The sequence below is a fragment of the Nelumbo nucifera genome, chromosome 4, assembly GCF_055504915.1.
Source record: "Nelumbo nucifera cultivar China Antique chromosome 4, China Antique-T2T, whole genome shotgun sequence".
Lineage (NCBI taxonomy): Eukaryota > Viridiplantae > Streptophyta > Magnoliopsida > Proteales > Nelumbonaceae > Nelumbo > Nelumbo nucifera.
In genome coordinates, this window is record NC_142652.1 from 37661095 (window position 1) to 37675865 (window position 14771).

At 39.2% G+C, this 14771-nt stretch overlaps 1 protein-coding gene and 1 pseudogene across 2 annotated transcripts in view; one reads left to right on the plus strand and one right to left on the minus strand.

Annotated features, from left to right (window-relative positions):
• Nucleotides 1-1796: 1796 nt before the first annotated feature.
• LOC148792196 (F-box protein GID2-like) lies at nt 1797-3131 on the plus strand (annotated as a pseudogene).
• Nucleotides 3132-6145: 3014 nt separating this feature from the next.
• Nucleotides 6146-14771, minus strand: part of LOC104607291 (protein POLLEN DEFECTIVE IN GUIDANCE 1) — a 37260-nt gene continuing 28634 nt past the window's right edge. The window contains exons 7-11 of one of the 2 annotated variants that reach the window (XR_016085601.1): nt 14540-14707; nt 8192-8289; nt 7963-8089; nt 6961-7029; nt 6146-6840 (exon numbers count right to left, since the gene is read on the minus strand). Coding sequence is in view for 1 of the 2 variants with exons in the window: in XM_010272909.3 (XP_010271211.2) it covers nt 6634-6840; nt 6961-7029; nt 7963-8085; nt 8192-8289; nt 14540-14707 (665 nt within the window). In the remaining variant the exon portion in view is untranslated. The remainder of the gene's footprint in view (nt 6841-6960; nt 7030-7962; nt 8090-8191; nt 8290-14539; nt 14708-14771) is intronic. The other variant, XM_010272909.3, reaches the window with a different exon arrangement.

Here is a 14771-nt window from a genome sequence, read left to right on the forward strand (position 1 = left end):
CGCCAGCTAACCCACTGTGAAGTTTCACTCGAATCCGAATGAGTATGATCTCTTTAACAAGAAATAAATGCAATTGATATGGAAGGCACGAGAATGAAAGAAATAAGTGAGGAGAGAGAGAGAGAGAGTGGAGGAGGAAGAGGACCACAGCCGCTGGTGAGACCTATATTTATTATTTAATATCACCAACTGAGTCCGAAGTCCCCTTCCTTGGGTAGATTTTACTCTAAGAAAGCAGTAGCAGCAGAGGCATGCAAATTACTGCAATGGGTACCAATGCATCTAACCCTCTCTCTCCTCCCTCTGAAGAAACACCAATCTTCCTCTCCGTCTCTCTCATGGCGATTTCCTCTCTCCTCTGCCTTCTGCATTTCCATTATTGCTCCTTCACTGGCCAGGGCGGCTCCCACTTTTGTTGTGGTGGCCATGGATGCAAAACGTACTATCCTCGTGGCCGAAAAGCTCGGACAGGCTAGCCTCGACCTATTGAAGAACTTTTCCAACGTTGACTGCTCTTATAACATGACCCAGGCTGAACTCTGCTCCTCACACGCCAAGCAGGCTCCCAGGATGAACTTTGCCAACGTTGACAGCTCGAACAGGATGAACTCTGCTCCTCGCATGTCAGGTCGGTTCCCACTTTTGTTGACTGCTCTTCAACAATAACTCTCGAGAAACCTACCTCAGAAACCATTGGTTCAGCAGTGACAGTGGTACACAGGTTCCGCTCCCGATCTCGGTGGTGTGAGTTAACTTTGATAAAAGGGTATTTCAGAGATTTTAAAAAATATATAAGTGACATGGTGTCACATGTGAATGGTTTATAATGGAAAATTAATGGTAGAGAAGATTTTAAACAATTGTCAGAAATAATAGGAAGATTTTAAAATAATATATAAACAGTAAGGGTAAAATTAATCAATTAACCTAAAACCAACCTCAAACATGGATTAAGGGTAATATAAGAAATTTGCCCCTTTTTTTATTGGGGCTGGGTCGGATTAAGGGCTAACCTAAGACCAACCTCAAACATGGATCTTGGCTTTGACCAAACTGATGAATTATGCCAAAACCCATACATTGCATGGGTTCAAGCATTAAGTAAGGCTTGTATTTGGAGGTCAAATCCCCTTTAGGCAGCTGTTACCTGTTAGCTTGACCTGTATGCTTCAAAAAGAAGCAAATTCAGTCCCACAAATGAGCATACATTGGTGATTTGCAGGTTCATTTTTCTGGTTCTGGGTTGTTTTTGTATCGGGGAGAGTGAGGGTTACCCCCAAAACACGAAAAGGCCTCTGAGTAGAGTACTGTTGCGCAAGTTACGCAATTCTCATCTATGCAAGGCAAGCTTTCCCGTGGCATTATTTTTTTACAGGTTAGATGTAATAAAATTCTCAAATAGCGATAATAAATGGGTGTCTGTTCAAAATAATAATAATAATAATAAATGGATCGTCTTTGAAAAGCCCTGATGATTCTACTTCACTTTGAAAGGAAATAATGTCTTTTTCAGCATCAGTTTAGAGAATAGACCACGATTGCCATCTAAATCTAATCCTGATTACTATACTATACGACAACGTCGACAAGCAGCGAACTTGAGCGCAATTTCTGCAGTACTTTTATATGAGCTACATTGAGATTGATTGGGCACTCGGAGTTTGAGTTCCACGATAATATATTATTCAAGATCTTTCCGGCTTCTCACTTGGCAGAATCCCACATCGAAAAAACATAAGTCTGTGGATTGTTTGATCCTCAGGGACTCACCACCTATCAACGAGCAATGATAAGACTTGGCGTTTCAGTGGATACGGGTTTCCACTAAGTACTGACTTTGGATGATGAGAAGCGCCCTTGAGCTCATTTTTTCTTTTTTGGGGAAAAATCAGTACCCTGTAGTCTGGTTCAAGTGATAATTTAGTCATCTAATGGTTTTTTTTCTAGGGAAAATTCAGTATCCTGTACTGAATGGTATGTCTAAATTCAGTATGCCCATGGCACCCTCGTTATTTTGTCAAATCCCAGTCCTAAATATTTTAATAATTCAACTAAACAAGATACATTACTCAAGTCAAATCATCCTAATCAAATCAAAGTCAATTTCATAGCAGAGCTTTGGAATCAGCGAGTAGAGAAGCGAGGGAGAAGAGTCCTACATCCAGACTTCTGAGATCGAAAATTTCCTTTGGGGTTTTTTGTTTTTTGGTTGTATTTCGAGATGAATAGAGCACTCATCACTAGCAAAGATCCGGCGGTTGATGACAAGAAAAGGAGCGAAGAAGAAGAGGGTAGTCAAGAGCAGAACTATGGAATCAGCGAGCAGAGAAATGAGAAAGAAGAGTCTTAGACCCAGACTTCTGAGATCGAAAATTTCCTTTGGGTTGTATTTCGAGATGAAGACAGCACTCATCACCGGCAAAGATCCAACAGTTGATGACGAGAAAAGGAGGAAGAAGAGAAGGAGCGAAAAAGAAAGGAGGAGAGTGGTCAAGAGACCGGGTTTGTGCTTCTCGATGAGGATCTGCTCTTCGAGATGCTGAAGCACTTGGACACACGCTCGCATCTTGCGTTAACAAATAGTGGTACATGATGGCCTGTGATGAGCGATTGTGGGAGTTGGTCTGCACCCAACATTGGACGAACACCGGTTGTGGCAATCAACAACTCCGTTCCATGGTTCTTGCTCTTGGAGGTTTTCGTTGCCTCCATTCTCATTGTCTCTAGCCCCTCTTAAAACCACCTCTATCACTGTCGCCGTCTCCATGGGCCGCATCATCGTTATTGTCTACTCCCTCTCTTTCGTCTCCGTTTCCGACTCCGATAATTCCATAAAAAACGCTAGTTCATTGGGAAAAAGACGAGGTTCAATTCTCTTTCTCTCTCCTCTCAATTCGCTATTTCGAGAAGATGAATGTTAACAACATGGGCAGATGAAAACACTTTCTGCTCTGTCCATCACCTTAATTTTCCTTTTTTTTTCTTTTTGCACTTGTGTTCTTGGATTTCATATGGATTTCTTATATATAGATATCTGTAATGCAAGAGTGTAATAGTAATATATTATTATTGATAAATTTTCTTGTTTTTTTTTTTCTTTTTATTATTAGCTTCCAAAGATCTAAGAAATGATGGTGATTGTGAAATGAAAATTACTTTTTTGGATGTTTATGTGTAGATGAACATAAGAATTTGTAGGTTGCTGGTTCGTGATGGAGAGCCTATGCTCTGTTTCATATTTTGAAGAGATGATGAACAGTGTTATTTTTAAGGGTAATTTTGATATTTTCAGAAGTATTAAATCGCACATGAGGTCACTGATATGCATAGCTAACAGTCCATTAATGACAACTACTAGATTGTGAAAGTTCAAGGACTAAATTGTAGTATTTTAAAGTTCAACAACCAAATTATCACTCTAACCAAAGTACAGGATATTGATTGAAAATTTTCATTATTTTTTATGACAGAAACAACAGGATTTTTGTAAACCATGTTGTTTTGAAGCAGAACTGAGAGAAAATTGTTGAATGGTTTTTTTTTTTTTTTTTATTTTAAGCTGGAATCATTGTCAATAGTTGAATAATAGATTAATAGATGCTCTAATAGGTGCTAGTCATCTTTTCGACTCCAGACTGTTCTGCTCGGAACACTGGCATGTCCAATGGGCCACGTGTGGGGATGCCAATGGACAGGTTTGGGTTGGACCTGTCCAAATAAAAGCCAATATGAAATTATGAATATGTTGGACAGTCCAATAAGATATAATTGGACCGTCAAGACTTAATGGTCCAAAGTATTTATTGGATTGGATAGGACTTGCTCCATGTGTAACAGATTTATATTGGATTGACTTGGCTTGAATTAATATCCATACAGGTTTGGATTGAATCCAATCTGAATTAAAATCAATTTGAACAAGTTAACAGTCCAATAAAACATTTTGAATTGGACCAGTCCAAAGATAATGGTCCAAAGTATTTTATAAAACTGGATTAGAATCGATCCATCTCTTATGGGCTCATATTAGAGTATATCGGGGTGAACCAATATCCAGTTCATTGACAGCCCTACACATCACCAATCAAGAGTGAATACACCAGTGTTCTGTACACATGGGGGACGTGGTAACCTGGTATACACACCATGTTTATGGAACACTGATGTGTGTTTACTTGTGATTGGTGCCGTAGCACCGTATACATGCCAGTGTTTGCATCAAATTCTAGTGCAAGTACTCCCGGGGCACCGGGCAACACACCAGATATTATGTCAATTGATGTTCTGAGAAATGGTTTTTCTTTGGAGCTGTGGCTCTTGCTAAGGTGTTTTAATCTGAGTTTCAGCTTCATTCTGTAAACATCAAATTATGGTTTTACTTCTAAGAATGGAACCAGAGCCTAGTTTGTTTGCTATGCAATGCTGTTTGCATTAATGTAAAAGTATGGGAGTGCAAATGAGTTAAATGCAAGTTCTGATTTATTTTTGTTCTGAAATTTTATTTCATTTGGTTTTCTTGCGGTGCAAATGGAGTAAAACAAAACTTGAAGCAGAGTATAGTAAAAATCGGAGGTAAAAATGAGTAAGAATTTAGGCCCTGTTTGGATAAACTTTTATAAAGTATTTCTGTACTTTTGAAAGTATAAAAGTACGAAAAACACAAGATAGCCTTGTATTATGTACTTTATACCATCTGCCAAACAAGAAATGCTTTGAAAAGCATACTTTTCAAATTTTTTTTACTCAAATGGTTTTCAAAACAAAAAATACCAAAGTAAAAGTATTTTATATACTTTCAAAAATTTTATATATATATATATATATATATATATATATATATATATATATATATATATATATATATACTTTTTTTATTTGTGTTTTCATGCAGACGTGCACTTGTACTAGTGCAAAAGAAATTGCATCGCAAACAAATGAAGCCTCGTATCAAATATTATGTCTTACTTTCTAGGGTTTTTTACACCTAACATTTTTGGCTTCTTAATAGATTCATTTAACCTGTGAATTTCTCACATTTTTAAATTATCTTTTCTTATGATGTTATGAGTTTCTTCCTCCTCTTCACACCCCAATGTAATACTTACTAGTTCCTAGGAGAAAGGTTCAAAGTATCAGCCCATATTGGCCCCTATCAGCCAATAAGTATCTTGCCAGTGGCTTCTCGATACACCCCTACATGGGTTATATCGGGTCAGCCACTGGTTCAGAGGATAGCCAAGCCTTAAACCAACCCCTCTGAACCTTGCCTAAGAGAGATTGAACGTTTGTCTTTTGAAACTTTTTTTTTCTTTGGTAAGAGGAGAGAATTGCTAATCTGAATCTTAAAATTGTAATATTGAATCTTGGAGAACCTGATCTATGGCCAAGAAGACAATTAAAATGTCAGAGAAGCTTCGACCCCTAGAAAACTAGAGCTCCAAAAAGCAGCAGGGCGTCAAAGAAGGCCGTGATTAACTCAAGGCACCATAAGCAATAAATGTGCCTTGCACCTTATTTGTTTCTCCACTTCCAAAGGAGTGGTGCAAGCAGACGTGAACTCCATTCACCAAACAAGGCTTAGAACTCCATAACCAGGATATTATCCCCAACTTTATTTTTAATTACATTATTTGTATTGATCTTTGGGGACATGCTACCCCTCATCTAGTCATTTTGTACAGCCCAAGGTTCTAAATATCGACTCGTTCTGATACACTCTATTAGCATACAACCTGTGTCGGTGCTTTTTTTTCTACTTTTTTTTTTAAATCAGATCAGAAGGACCATTTTAAGGCCCAACTGCCCTCTCAACCGATGGCTGACCTAATACAACCCCTGTAAAAATGTATCAGAAAGCCACCAGCACGATACGTATCAGCCCATACGTGTCAATACTTTGAACCTTGGTACAGCCCTTTCATCCAAATACCTCTCAAAAAGTAGCAAAAAATTAAAACTGACTGATCCAATTAGGTTTTGATTACTGATTTACTTCAGCAAGCACCAAGGAACACTTTGGATCCGTTATAATAAGTATGGCAATGGGAACTATTTGGCCATTCCGTTTTGCTTAGTGCCATTTCCAATTTAGAAACCATGCCTTGAGGATAGGCATCATCAGCCTAAAACTTTGAAAGATGACAGATGCAGTGGATAACGTATCTAGAGTTTCCATTTGCTATAAACTCAATTCCACATTAATTCAAGGATGAGTTTTGTGCATGAACTGGTTCTTCTGTGGAACTGGCTCTCTCTCTCTCTCTCTCTCTCTCTCTCTCTCTCTCTCTCTCCTGCGCACTATGAATGTGTGGTGTGTATGAGAGAGAGAGGGTATTTTACATCACAGATTTGATGGGTTTTGCAGATATACATACATTCTTTTTCTTTTGGACAAAATTTGAAAGAAGATTTTATGTGAAAACCAAAATTTTTGTTAACAGATTGGAGCATGCGGGTGACTGACCCAGCAAGGGGTCCATACACTACTCCACTACTCCGGTAATGGTTGATGGTGCAAAACTGACGGACCCTTGGCCCTTGCCGGAACCAGAAGATGCACTCAGGGTCGTATGAGACCTGTTGTGGTAAAGTGATCTGGGAGCACTAAAGACCCAAGCTAATTGCATTTATAGGTTAGTCCGAGTGAAGGTGGTGTTTTCTCTTCTGGCATCTATGGACATACCAAACGGCGAGTTTTTGTAGGCCCATGCCGTTCAATACCTTGACGGTTGCGAGCATAACATAGGTCATTGCTAACAAGAGAAAGATCCAAAGCAGCCTCCATGGGAGTGGGCCATAGGGAAGATGAGCTGAATATACCGGAGTTAGCACTCGGATAACCTGAAACCAGAGGTTATATTTTAGGAATAATCAAGATTTAAATTTCAGCCACAACATCAACCTAAACTACAATATAACGTAAGTTTATCTAAACATTACATTTGTAAAGAAGAGTCTTACCACGCATGCTGGTGCCAAAGGAACAAAAGTAAGGTTTTTCTTTCCATTCTCTGGCGCAATATTCAAAATCTGGGTGGAATAGAAAGCAGAAGAAAATATCAGTTTGTCTACAAATATATCCCAAATGAAAATGTCCCGTATCAACCAATAGTAAACAAGGGGAATCTCATTAATAAGATGCATTTGGACCATCCAATAATGAGCCCAAGATAATGGCTTTCATAAATCAAAGGCAGTAAAAAATAAAGAAAAAAAAACAAATGGATTGGCAAAATGAGGGGTTGGGAGAGAAATCGACAGGTCTCTAGTCTGTTGTGTTATAGGGGTGGTACTTGGCTGTTTCCTTTTGAGTATCGGTCATTTTCAACCTCTGGGATGACTGATTTCTTGTAATATACTCCTTCATATTAGTAAAGTTGTTTCTGTAATCCATTAGAAAAAAAAAAAAAAAAAAACAAAGAAAGAAATAACAACCCAATTGGAATTATCCACTGGATTGGAGGCAAACTTTTGGTATAGGGGGAGATTCTCACAAGGAAATTGGTCAGTTGTAAGATGGGTTGAAGAGCCCTGATTTCTGAAACAGCATACTAAGGGGAGGTCAGGATGTTGGCGTCCAGGGTGACCAGTTCATTCAAACGGATCAATACCTTATGATCCCGGATCATAAGGTTGTCTATACCAATGGCCAATGTTATTTCTGTGGTGGGGGTAGGGAGGGATGGGTCATTGGGTTGTACCGAGGGAATCTTCTTCCAAGTTGGGTGGGAAGTATAATGAAACATGATTTTTCTTTAACATTATGAGACCTAAGGTTGAAAGTATCATTCCATAATTTTCCTGTTTAGTAAGATTGTTTTTTGTATTTCTTATTGAGTAAAGCTGCTTGCTTAGGAATAGAACTATTCTTTACAAATGAAGCAAAGAAGTTATCATCTTGACCCTGGAGGTGGATCATATCATCATACAAAGGAATAACTTCTAGCCTGACAGAAATAATACCTGTTTGCAGAGGTCTTCCAGAAACTCAGAAAATGCAATGGGCTTTATTTCATTGAATTTTGCAATGAATGAATGCTTGATAATGTCAATGGACATTTCACATATGTAAACCAGAAGAGCATTCTGCCTTGTCCAAATAAAACATGTAACCGAGTTAAAAGGGCTCTGTAAGAGAAACTCTTTAATTTTTCTTGTAAAGTATGAGCTTAGATATCTTCAGTAAACTTACAAAAAGAAAATTCCCAAACCAGGGACCCTCAGCCTCCAGAATATTTTGAGCTAGCACAAATAAGAGAAATGAGAGAATGTGGAACCTCTCCACCGAATCTGACACGCACAATTGCAAAACAGAATATGAGAGACTAAGCCAAAAATTATGTAATAAACAGGTGATATAATGAATGATAGGACAACCAAGTGTTGTGAAGCACCAATCTGGCAGATTAGTCTTCATTTGTTGGCACCAAATATTTGCTACCATGCATGTAGGTAAGTGATGTGTCATTTTTGCTTTCCAAGGGGAAGATAAAGTAGAATGAGGGTTGAGTCTAGCATCACAACCATTACCCTCCTGACCATGAATGCTTGTTATAACTTTGTGCCATAACCTGTCTCTTTCAAAGGGGAACCTACTTTGTTTTTTTTTTTATACGTAAATATAAAAATTTTATTAAAGGGAAAAAAGAAGTTACAGCAGGAGGTGACAAGTCATCATCCGAATACAAAGACCAAAACTCAGATTAGAGAACATTCTCCACAATACATATCTGAAAATCCAGGATTTCTCCTAATCTAAAACCAAAGTCTTCTCTTTCTACTTGACTTCTGGAAGAATAAGCAAGCAGTCTATCACTGATCTACCCACAAGACCACAACTGCAACCATCTTGTCCATGACAATTTTACCTTCTTACTCCCACTCAGCCTGGCCAAGTATAGAAAATCTCTGCTGTTGAAGTTGGGTGAAGGCCTGAGACCCCAAACATAGATGTGAACACTTTCCATAAGAAGCTTGAGAACTTGCAAGATATGAATAAGTGAGTAGCATCCTCTTCCTGACCCTCACACAGACAGCATCTTCTAGCCATGCTAAAACATCTAGATTTCAGATGATCAACTGTCAATACACTGTCCATGGCTACCAGCCAGGCCAGAGCCTCAACTCTTGGAGGGACTGGGTTTCCCCAAATGCCTTTAATATGACTTGGGGCTGAGATAGATCTGCTGAGAGCCATATAACATGACTTAACTGTGAATTTAACATTCTTTCCCTCCTTCCACCAGAGCTTATCTCTCTGCTGAAATGCAGGTTTTGCCCCCTCAAGTTTTTCTAAGAGCAAGATGCATCCTTCAACTTCCCTGTTCAGCAGAGACCTCCTGAATTGCGGGTTCCAAATCAACTGATCTTCCCTTCTTTCATAACAATCATTAATAGTAATTTCAGCATCTGATAATCTGTACAGCCTCAGGTATAACTTGCATAGCTTACCCACCCCACACCATTCATCTTCCCAAAATCTGATTTTAGACCCATCCCCTACTACAAAACTACTAAGGTCTCTGAATTCCTTATTAAAGGCCACAATCCCCTTCCAAACACTCACCCCATAGGAAGCTCTCACCTTCCTTGATTCCCAACCAAACCTCACAGCTCCATATTTCCTAGCCACAGTCCTCCTCCACAGTGAATTCTCCTCTCTCCCTAAACAAAACCTTCACAACCATTTTCCCAGTAGTGCCCTGTTAAAAATTCTCTCCTTATCCCAAGCCCACCCTTCTCCTTTGGTAAACACACCTTGTCCTAGTGCACTAATTGAAATTTCTTGCCCCCTCCTCTCCCACCCACACCCTCCCAAAGAAATTCCCTCTAGAAATTTTCAATCCTTTCAGCTACCTTAGGTGGAACCTTTAGCAAAGACAGGTAATATGTTGCAAGGCTAAATAGAACACTTTGATTAGAGTCACTCCCCCCCCCCCCATGGATAGATATTTGGCTTTCCACCATCTAGCCTTCTCTCAATTCTCTCCAAAAATGCTTTCCACAAATACACTGATTCCATTGCACCACCAATCGACAATCCCAGATATGTGAAAGGGAGCTCACCAATCCTACATTCCAAGACATCAGCACACTCCCTCAACAAATCCCTCCCAACCTCTCTAACTGCTATTATTGTGCTGTTGGAAAGGTTAATCTTCAGACCTGTTAACAACTCAAAGTTTGCCAACACAGCCCTCAAATTCAGCAGTTGCTCCACCTTTGCATCCGGAAAAAATTAGAGTATAATCTGCATACTGCAGATGAGTTATGCAAGGTCCATCTCCTCCTACCATAAAGCCCTCAATTAAGCCCAATTGACCACTTTTCTCTAGAAATAAGTTCAATATCTCCATCACCATAACAAACAACAGAGGAGACACAGGATCTCCTTGCCTCAAGCCCCTATAAGCCTGAAAGAACTCTGAGGAAATTCCATTCAGCAGTATTGAAAAGGAGACAGTAGATATGCATGCAAACAACCAAGCCCTCCACTTCTCCCCAAACCCCATCAAGCTTTGTATTTCGTCTAAGAAACCTCACTCCACATGATCATAGGCCTTCTCAAAATCAATCTTACAAATCAGACCTAGTCTACCACTCCTCAGACGAGAATCAATGCATTCACTAGCCACTAGGACCCCATCCAACATCTGCATCCCCTCTACAAAAGCCATTTGAGCTACACCAACCACCTCATGAAGCACACATCTTAACCTAAAGTCCTTCAACTCCATCGCACCTTACTTCTTAGGAATTAGAGAAATGAAGGTGGCATTCATCATCTTCTCTCTGTGGAACTGCTTGAACATTTGCTCAAAATCTTTCTCAAGCCACTCCCAACCAGCCTTGATGAAAGTAAAATTGAATCCAAACTCTCTCTAACCAAATTGCTGAATTTTCACACAACTTTTTTGGTGCCAGATCTCCAAGTGTTATCCCTCTCCTTATCCTTGATGTGTACAATGTTTTGTAAGAACCTATCACCTTCTAAATTTCCATCCAATTTTCTGTCAAATTTCTCCTCCTCCTTGCATTGGCATAAGCGTGAAAGAAGGCTGTGTTTCTGTCCCCTGCTTTTAACCAAATCATTCTGGACTTTTGTCTCTAACTCTCCTCTTCTCTGTAGATCAGACTTTTCAGATCTGACTCCAACCTCTCTCTTTCCACCCTCTCCTCCCTCAACAAAAGCCTTGTTTCTTCCCGTTTGTCCAACCTGCCCAGTTTATCCACAACCTCCTTCTTCCTAAATTCTAACCTGCCAAACCGAAACATTCAACTTCTTGATCTCTTCTTTCAGTAGCTGAAATTTTCTGGCCAATTTGAAGCCTGCCAAGCCTTCCACCTAGAAACCCTCCCATTTTTCCTTTGCCCAACCTAAAAATTCTGGGTGGCCTAACCATATGTTCTCAAATTTAAAAGGTCTTGGACCACTGATTGGTACAAGTTGTCTCGACATAATTGGTTTATGGTCTGACATCAGAAATGGCAATGCTTCTTGAATCATATTTCCTACATGATCCTCCCAACCTCCAGAGTACAGAAACCTGTCAAGTCTTCTGAGTGTTTGTAGGTCCTGCCCATTCCTCCAAGTAAATCTGCAACCATTTAACAGAGGGTCTATTAGGCCATTTCTTCGGATGAAGTGTGCATTGCATTCATATTTCATGCTTCTTGCATAATTTCCCAAAATTTCATTGGATATTTCCAACATGTTTCCTATTCGTAGATGACCGATATTTCCATCAACACTCACATTTTAAACCTTAACTGTCATGCTTTGCAGTGCAAGGCACCCCAGAATCTCAGCATGAGCTGAGGGTAATTCCTTATTGGGAAGAGATGCCTTGAGGTAAGTTGGTCCCTTTCAGAGACTTCGCAGAGACTTGCAACTTGATTGTTTTCACCTGTATCATGATATATTGAATGCACTTATCAAAAACTATAAAGGCTCGATATTCCTGATATAATCACCTCACCAACCTTGGGGTCTCCTACTCCTTTATGGATAAGAGGTCTTGAAGGTAAGGTCAACTTAACTAATTTTCTTGAAGTGAATTGGCTCTATTCAACCAGTTTGCAAATCTATGGTTACTGCCTAGTTTGAAAAACAAGTCTTATATATCCACCTTGAGTTAATTGATTGAACATAATATTAAAAGCCTACTTAATCTAAGACTCCTACTGGATACTTCACAATCTTGTCTTAAAGACGAGTACAACAACTATTATGTGGATCTACATTCAGATGTGATCTTATACCATCTAACACCATTGCCATCATATTATGGTGCATGATACCTGTCACTTTAGACATTCATTGTGGATCTAAGTAAACTATTAAACAACCACAATAAACCATATGCACTAAAGAAACCTATACCTAGAAAATCTGGTGCATTTGGATTTTGCAAATCATGGATTACAAACCAAAATACTAGGTAATATGGGCAAAGTCATTCTAACGATGAACTAACTATTACTCTGTCAGAATAAAGCCCCAGCCTCTTCCCCAAAGAACACTCACACTCCTCTTCTCTTCTCTTTCTCCAACTAAGGATTTGTTAACCTTGCAGGCATTGTACCAATGCCTGAAGTCCAAAAGCTTAAATGATCATGTTGATGCTCTGAAGGTTTCGAAGAATTCCAAAAGCTCAAGTAAGCTGCCCCCACAGGAATCAGAATAATAAAAAGCTTGGGAATTCAAAATATAACCATTGCAGGTGATTCAGCAAATACAATAAAATGGTTAAGAGACAGAGGGGGGACCATGGAGATTAAGTCACCATTTAGAAGAGGCCAGGGACTCTTCGGAATGCCTAAATGTAAAGTTAGTTTGGATTCCTAGGGAAAACAACCATACAGCAGATGGCTTAGCAAAATGTGGTGTGCTCTTAGAGCATCTATATAGCAACAAACTTCCTCCTTTGTAAATTGTAGTGGTTCTCCCCCTGCTTTGTACACCTCCTCATGTATCTCATTCTTTTATCAATGAATATTGATTAACTTTTCTCAAAAAAAAAAAAAAACATGCTGTACATGTTACCAAGGTTTTTTTGTGACTTCAAGATGGTTTGGTAGGGCAGGTCCTACTAATAAATATAAAAGGGTGTATAAAAGAAAGAGTGTAAAAGTCAGAGTTCCGAGACAAGAAGGCTCTGTTGGAGAAGGCCATGAGCTTCAAGATTCTATTAGCAAGAAAAATCAGCTGTTGGGTGTGACTGAAAAGGAGCCAGAGAGAAGTGGAGATCCGGAGAAGAAGGAAAATGAAGGTGGATGTATAGTTAAGGGGAGAGTTGACGATGTCTTGACAGAAGGGCAGGTGAAGAAACAAGGAAGCTCAGAGATTGAAAATTTGGTTGACAGGGACGTAGAGGTTGGCAAGCATTTAGGTATGTGGTTTTTAGGATGAGAGGCTTTTTCCAGGAGAATTTTGAAAAGTTTCTTTTTTTGAAAATAAATAAAAACGAAAATTTTATTGAAAAGAAAGGAGGTACAAAAAAGGTGACAAGATGTCACCCACAACAGAAGACAAAACAAATAATCCAGAAAAAAAATTTAAAAAGGAATCTTTTTTTCCGGGGAAGGAGGAGAGGCAGGGAATGAGGAAGGGCAGGAGGAAATATTTGATTGGGAGGTTTAAAGGCAGTGGCTCAGGCAGAGGGTGGGGAGTCTGAAGTTGTTGCTTTGATGAAGGGGATTCTTGTTTTCCTTTTGCTAGCTATAAAGGTGAGAGAAAGATGAGAGAGAGGTGGAGAGCCTGTTTCTTTTGAAGAGGTGTAATGGTCAGTGAGTGTTTGCTTTCTTGGTTGGTGTTGTGTGTTGAGTGAAGGTGTTGTCTTTGCACCTTATAAGTGATAAAGGTTTTTCTTTGCTATCAAAACAAAAAATCATGGTAGGTGGCAACTTTAAGTTTCTGTAACTGCAACCAACTCAGCATTTCATGGTCCAAATCAGCCCTTACTGAAAATCCCTACACCTTTTTTATTAAGACCTTGAGAACACCAGTGCTCTTCTGGAGACAAGTAGGCTCTATACTAGAACTTCTACTTCAGTTTTAAGTTTCAGACAGAATGGTGCTAGTCTCATCATCATCATCTAAGCCTTGTCCCAACTATATGGGTTCAGATACACGAATCCTGTTTTGCCATTCCATTCTTTTCAGTACCATATCCATCATTAAATTGTGGAGTGAATGATACTTGACTATGACCAGCAATCAACATCGGGGCATTGCTCTGTCATGTTCCAGTCCTAAATATAAGCTGGAAAAAAGTTATAGAATTAAAAAAGAAAATATGGAAAGTTTTGGAAAGGTAACAGAAAGACCAAGACTGCCCTTTCAAGATAAATCAGAAGAACTGTCACCATGTATTTTATTTTTAGTTGGCTCCATGGCATGCAATTATAGCAGGACCCAGGACCATTTAGGATATTCATAGTTATTAACAAGTCTGAGCATCAGAAACACGGATCACATTCAATGTGGTAGTGGATCACCAATCCACCAAATAAGAACAAAGGTAGAAGAACAACTCACCATGGTACACCACACTGTGAATGTTGTCCTTGCTAAAGCGTTTAAACACATTGCTCTTAATCTCAGCAAAATTATTTGATACCAGCAAAGCAAGCAGTGCATTATTGTGGGCAACAATACACGTAGATAAAGTGATTGCCTGGGCTAATAAGATAAATGAATGCACAAGTATGACTAGATAAGGAAAATAAAGGGAAATTGTATGATTGCCATGACCTAGCTACCAAAAAAA